Source organism: Merops nubicus, unplaced genomic scaffold, assembly GCF_000691845.1.
Source record: "Merops nubicus isolate BGI_N331 unplaced genomic scaffold, ASM69184v1 scaffold10457, whole genome shotgun sequence".
Classification (NCBI taxonomy): Eukaryota; Metazoa; Chordata; class Aves; order Coraciiformes; family Meropidae; genus Merops; species Merops nubicus.
Genome location: NW_008619590.1, coordinates 1 through 6,815, shown reverse-complemented (window position 1 = coordinate 6,815; position 6,815 = coordinate 1). Strand labels below are relative to the sequence as shown.

General features: G+C 42.4%; 1 protein-coding gene across 1 annotated transcript; it reads right to left on the bottom strand.

The window, feature by feature from the left end:
* Positions 1 to 1,892: 1,892 nt before the first annotated feature.
* On the bottom strand, positions 1,893 to 6,734 carry NOV (nephroblastoma overexpressed; the record flags this gene model as incomplete). Its single annotated transcript, XM_008943841.1, has 3 exons — positions 1,893 to 2,532; positions 4,444 to 4,652; positions 6,483 to 6,734. Coding segments are annotated over 3 exons (758 nt in total), but the record flags the coding sequence as incomplete, so codon positions are not given.
* Between the last annotated feature and the right edge of the window lie 81 nt (positions 6,735 to 6,815).

The window sequence follows — 6,815 nt, the reverse complement described above, 5'->3', positions numbered from 1 at the left end:
CAGGACAAGGGGTAATAGTTTTAAAGTATAACAGGGTAGATTTATACTAAATAGAAGGAAGACATTTTTGACCACGATGGTGGTGAAACACTGGCATAGGTTGCCCAGAGAGGTGGTAGAAACCCCATTCCTGGAAACATTCGAGGTCAGGTTGGACAGGGTTCTTTGAAAATCTCCCTGCTCCCTGCAAGGGAGTTTGACTAGATGACCTTTAGAAGTCGCTTCCAACCCAAGCCATTACTATGATTCTATGGTTAGGAATTAGCCAGTGCAAGAGCACCAGGAGTGTGCATGTGTGTATGAGCGCACTCCTAATGATGGTCAAGACCAGTCTTGTTCCAGCTATTTGAACAGTGTAAGGCAGGCAGGGATGCATTGGTAACAATAGCAAGAACTACAAAGAAACTATGTAAAGCCATGAAAGCCATGCAGGAGTACAGGTGAGGACCCAAGGTCTAAACTCGACTGAACCAGCATGAGTTTTAACACTCACACTTTAAGCCTCACACTTTCAAGTATGATTCAAGCTGTAAATGCTTGGTCAGTTTACTTTAGGTTTCATTGGCTAAAATAGGCATTTAGATGTCTATATGTAGACACTAAATTTAGGAGTCTTAACCTGGAGCTGAATTCCACCCTGTATGTCCCTCAGGAACTGCCAAACTGGAGGTCGCTAGCTCCTCCAGAGGAGGACGCTAGGCCACATATGCTCAGATTTGGCCTCCTGCCTTTTTTCCTCGGTTGAGAGCTGTTTCCTACCACACGGTTACAGAACGGTTGTGACGCGAGTCCTACTCTGGTATCTTTTACAGAGACACACATCGAGCTAGCCTTGGGCCCACTGTCTAGGCAGCTGAATGTCTGCACAACTGTACTCACCACCAACTTGCACAAACCTGTTACATACATAATTTAACACTCCTGTACTCCTTGGGGATATTGCCATACAGCATCTAGCACAAGCAGGGTCACAGGCTGCTTTTGTGAGGCTGAAATGTTACAAGACTAAATTAAGAACTCTGTTAGTACTTCAGACCCAAAACCAAACTCCAAACCATGTAATTATTCTTCACCATCACCACCATGTTTCAGGGCACACTGCATTCAAATCTAAGTTGATTTACATCATCCTATCTCCCAGGTTTCTGCAAGAAACCCCCCTTCTAATGTGTGCCTCACAAATTATCCATCCTTTCCTGCATCAAGACATTGCATAGCTGTCAGGGCAGTGATTAGGCTGAAGTACACTAAAAACATCACAAGATAAGGTCTTTTCATTTTATTCTTTCTTTCCATTACTTTTAGCTGTTAAAAGTTGAAAATTTAATAAAAAACCCTTTAGGAAAAAATATTTTGAATCACATAAAGTTTATTTACTTAGTAAAATTATATTACAATATATACAGCTTCTATTTACATATACACCTTTCTAAAAAATGAAGCACCATATGATACAGTTAGTATTTTAGAGGAATTTACAGAAATTTTATTTTTGCATCCTAATAGTTGTATCTACAGGCACTTGTTGTTTAGAACAAAGTTCTCCTAAGACATTGACTTCAGTGGGCTTGGGTTTCCACTGCTAGTGAAGTTACCGAAGAGAAACTTAATTGCTGTCAGCTATCAATTTGCTGTGCTTCAGGATGAGAGATCTTAGCTATGTCATTACAGGGGCTACGTGCAAAACTTAATCCTCAGAGAAAGTCAGACGTGTAGATAGATAGAAGGTATTTCATAAGACACAAGAACGCAACACTTTCATCAGTAAGATTTTTACTGTCATCAGAAACAGAATTTCATTAGAATGTAAAAAGAACACTGCTTAAGTGCTTATAGGCATTATGCAGAGTGAAGTTAAGAACCTGGAAGCTTATGGGATATGGTATCATGTGTTCTCCAAGGAATCCATTTACTCTTAAAGAGCCCAGCCGGAAACCTGTGGCACGGTCCTCTTAACTCAAGCAGAAAGTCTAGCTGTTTGCTTTGTGACCTTCATGCCACTGCCAAGAAAAAAACAGAAGACTCTGTCCAAGGTACAAAATTTCCTTCAAGTGAATGAAAGTCATTTGGAGGAGGAAAATGTAACATGAGGTATTTAATAAACTACAGGAAAAAAGAAAGCGCCTAGACTGTTTCGAAAAACATATTTTACATATGCCATTGTTACATTCACCTGATGTGGGTCAAGTTTTGTATAAACTATTCATACCTTTTGTGCTACTTAATCTACGCTTTTCATATTTTTGCTTCACTAGATGTCAGATCTAACGGCTGGAAGAAAGCATTGTTACTCTGAGGACAGTTGTTATGACAGACACAAGTGTTGATCAACATCATTGGCTTCTTTAGGATTTTGCCCTGCGGACAGCGGAACTCAACTTGCACTGTTTTGGTGCTGTGTGGGGTACAGCACCGCCCGTCGCTGCAGAGCCCGCAGTAACGAGCCTTGTAACTCTGCACGCTGCTGCAGTTCTTGTACTCAAAGCGAACACCTTTCAGGGACTTCTTTGTCCTCATACATTTCTTCCCTTTCTAAGAGAAAGATGAAGAGACATCAGATATATCACTGCATAAGACAGAAAGCAGTTAAAAATACTCTAAAAACTTAAATGAGTTGCCTTTGTTCAATAGCAATAAGACTCTACAGCGACTTCGGTAGTTACTCACAGGTAACTCCTGCAAGATCTGCCCTTTGATAACAGTGCATTTTGGACCAGTAATAAATGACAAATAATTAAAGCTCATCTGAGACAAGCCAAGCCAACATTCATTAAGAAGCTATACTCTACTGGAAGAATTCTCAGACCAGGTAGTTCCATCAGAGAATAAGGAAGTCAAATGAACATATTACATGACTAGATTCAAGGGGAAAAAAGAGGGCTAAAACATATCTCAAAAGCCATAGTCCATTCTTGTGACCCAAGGCAGAATCAGCTTTATCCATGTTGTTCTTAAGAGGGTTGTCTAACTTGTCCTTAGAAGTCTTCAGTGACTCTACAACTGTCCCAGACAATTCTAATAGTTCACTATTCTTACTGCTTGGCAAGCTGTCACTCGCCTTAATTTTCATGCAGTCTAAACTCACTATTTCTTGCTGTATCCCACATGGACTCAGAGCAGGCTGCAACAGAATGAGAATGCATCTCTATTCTCTTGCATTCAGAAAAAGTTCAGTTCAATCAGTTTTTCCCCAGCTGAACATGTCTTTTTCTTGTTAGCCTCCCCAACTCTTCCCAAAAGCTTCATATCCTTTTCAAAACCCAGTATTTAAAAATGTGCAGAGTATTCAGCACAGGCCTTAGCAACACTTTCCAACACTCGGAGCATGACACAAAGTGGTGGTCCTCGTACCTCTCTGCGTGCTCTTCTCCCTGACAGTAACATTTATCTAGTGTGTAGAAGCAGCAAAGAAGTTACATACAGAATTATCGCACTCTAACCTCTGGATTTGTTTTTTGGAAAAGGCATCATAGTGATTACAATAAGGCTTTATTTACAAAGACAGATTTTGCAGGATTTCACATACTCCTCTGCAGTCCTAGATGCTCAACAGACTAGCTATCTGACGTATGCATTCTGCACGACTGGAGCACCCCTGAGGTACACATACAGGTAGTACAACTGCATGTCTAGAAGGTGCCAGACTGTGTGAGCACATGCAATAAATCTAATCTGTTTGGGGTGGCTCAAATTATCATAGAATCATAGAATGGTTTGGGTTAGAAGGGACCTTTAAGGTCATCTAGTTTAACCCCCTGTCAGGGAGCTGGGACATCTTTAACTACATCAGGTTGCTCAGAGCCCCTTCCAACCTGACCTGGAATGTTTCCGGGGATGTGGCTTCTACCACCTCTCTGGGCAACCAGTGTTTAACCACTCACATGGTCAAAAATGTCTTCCTTCTATCTAGTCTAAATCTACCTTTTTCTACTTTAAAACTATTACCCCTTGTCCTGTCGCTACAGACCCTGATGAAAAGATTGTCTCCATCTTTCTTCTAGGCCCCCTTAAAATCCTAAAAGGCCACCTAAAGGTCTCCCTGGAGCCTCCTCTTCTCCAGGCTGAACACCCTCAGTTCTCTCAGTCTTTCCTCATAGGAGAGGTGATCCAGCCCTCTGATCACTTTTGTAGCCCTCCTCTGGACCTGTTCCAATAGGTCCATGTCTTTCCTGTGCTGAGGACTCCATAACTGGACACATACTCCAGGTGGGGTCTCACCAGAGTGGAGTAGAGGGGGAGAATCACCCCCCTCAAACTCCTGGGTTTTTGTGAAGCACAAATCTACTGAAGAAACAATAAGTCTAATGCTTTCCAAAAACACTGGACTTGCAGCACACGGGCTATTTACGTACACTTGCATCTGGAGCATTGTAGACCATAATGCAGCAAACTTGGAATTGCAGCTGAGGAGACCCTGCTCCCCTGCCACTCTTTGCAGCATACCTTATCAGATGGCTCTTCATTTTCACAAGGTCTTATCATGCAAAGCCGTGTCTGCTTCACCATCTCACACTGTTGATTTCTGTTGGTAACACGGGTGGAGAAGCCCATTCCACAGCTTTTGGAACAAGCACTCCATTCTGTTGTCTGCTCAATACAATTGGCACTTGAATCTGACACATCGACCCCAAGTGTGGCCTCTTGTCTGTAGGCTGGAGACAAAACCCCACAGAATGTTATTACCAAAAAAAAACCCCTCATGTGAAAACGCAGTATCTAACTGAGCTCTACCACGTCTGGGAAGAAACACATGAGACAAAAAAAAAAAGTCCCAAATCCATGCTCTTGACAGGATTTAGGAACTTTTAAAGCTGCCTTTATAGGACCCCTGAGTGGCAACTTCCTACACCTAAAATTAACAGAGAATTGCGTATCAGTGTAATCACCAAGGCATTCAGACTCAGTTCACTCAAGTCCACAGCTGGAAGAATTATTGCCAATTTTTTAACCAGTTTAGGACTCTAATCTTTATTCCTCACTTTTTCCAGTGGAAATACATCACATATCTGTTCTAAAGCTACACCATTAAATATTTGTATTAGATATGATGTGAGAGTGGCTGATTTATCTAAACTAATAAACAGCATGGAAGTAAAGTCCTTTACTTCAAGAGTCATAAAGTCACCCGATCTTGTCAATTATTGACAGATTATAGCCTGGGTGATGGTGGCAAGGGAGGAGGTAAATAATTTCCGGGAGTTCTCGCTGCTACTCAAAGCCATGGCCAGCTCAGATCATTGTTCTGCCCTCACGGCAGTGGGAAGCTCCAAATACTGCTAACTGTACAGTTCAGTTCAGCAATTATCTCAGGTGTAAAGAGAATGAGTCAACATGACTGAGCTGTCAGCCACAGCTCTTGCTGTTAAGCTCCTCTACAAGAGTATTTCTGCCTTTTGCATGGTAAAGCTCAAAAAAGGTGTCCTCCCAAGAGGGATGGCCATTGCAAGAAAGAATGCAGATAATCCATCTGTAGGCATTTTACAGATTAGCCTGTCACTATCAACCAAATCAAAGAAAGCAAAAAGTAATAGAAAAGTGGCAAAATTTTTGCTTATAACCCATGTCCCTTACAACTGACACTTCACAGAACACTGGCAAGTTATTAGAGCATTTCTTCCTAGATCCTTCCTTACTTGTTTTTCAAATGGATTAGCTGAGTTTCAGCATAACTAACTGCTTAAGACCACAAAGATCAGTGACTGGAAGAGAATGCAGTGCCCTCAACCCTCCGTAAAAGTAGCTTATGAAAATTCATGTTGAACTAATAGTCTAATTTGAAGGGGATGGAGACGTAATTCAGTGAAATGGGAGGAAAATATGTAGCTTTATTTTTTTCAATTACAAAAGCAGTTTATGAGTTCTGCGTTTTGGATTTTTTTTTGTTTTTCAGATCCACTCACTACGTTTATAACCACTGTTTCTCCAAGTACTTTGTAATGCTTTTGATGCCAACAATAACGATGAGAGCTCTAGCACAGACAGGCAGGAATTTGTTGGCATTTTAGCAACCATGCTGACCACTTGTAATCGCTGGGGAATTTAATGGGGGGGGGGGAAAGTAGACCAAGCTGTTAGAATAATATTTATGATGCAACATACTCTTGTAGAGCAACTAGCAAGACTGCAGCTTTGATCTGGCAGTGGAAATAACGTTTGAAGGATTATGAGCCTGCCCCTGTTTTATGCCACTCACTGAACTACCCTCTACCAGATAAACAGCAATTTCAAAATTAGGAACCACGTCAGGTGAAGTACCTTTAAAAACTCCTATGCACATTAATTCTCTGAATATCTTTTGTTTGTTGAGCTCTACCTTCATTCATAACCACTATGCACTTACTAGTGACTCTAGATGAGAAAAAAGAGCAGAAAAAAACTACCACACAAAGCAATCTGCCTTAGATGTGGCATCCCCACGGATATTTCCAGTATGATATCACCTCCTTCTCACAAGGACTGCGATAATTAATTTGTTTCCTCACCAGCCATGGCAAAACCTCCCAAAATCACTTCATCTTTAGGGTCACAGATCCACTTCTCACAGCACTCTCCAGGGACTTCGACTTTCCTGGGGACCGGGCAGTCGGGGCCGGGGAGCAGCAGGTCCAGGTTACAGCGGGGCAGGCAGCCGATCTGCCCGTCTCGGCAGGTGCACTGGTACTTGCAGCTGGGCTGGAACGTCTCCCCGTTGCGATAAATCATTCCGTCGAACACGCAGTTGTCTCCCTCCAGCACTGGGGAGAGAAGGGAGCGCGCTGCCCTGAGGCGGAGCGACGCTCGGCACCCAACCCGTGCCCCCCGCACCCGCGGCGGGC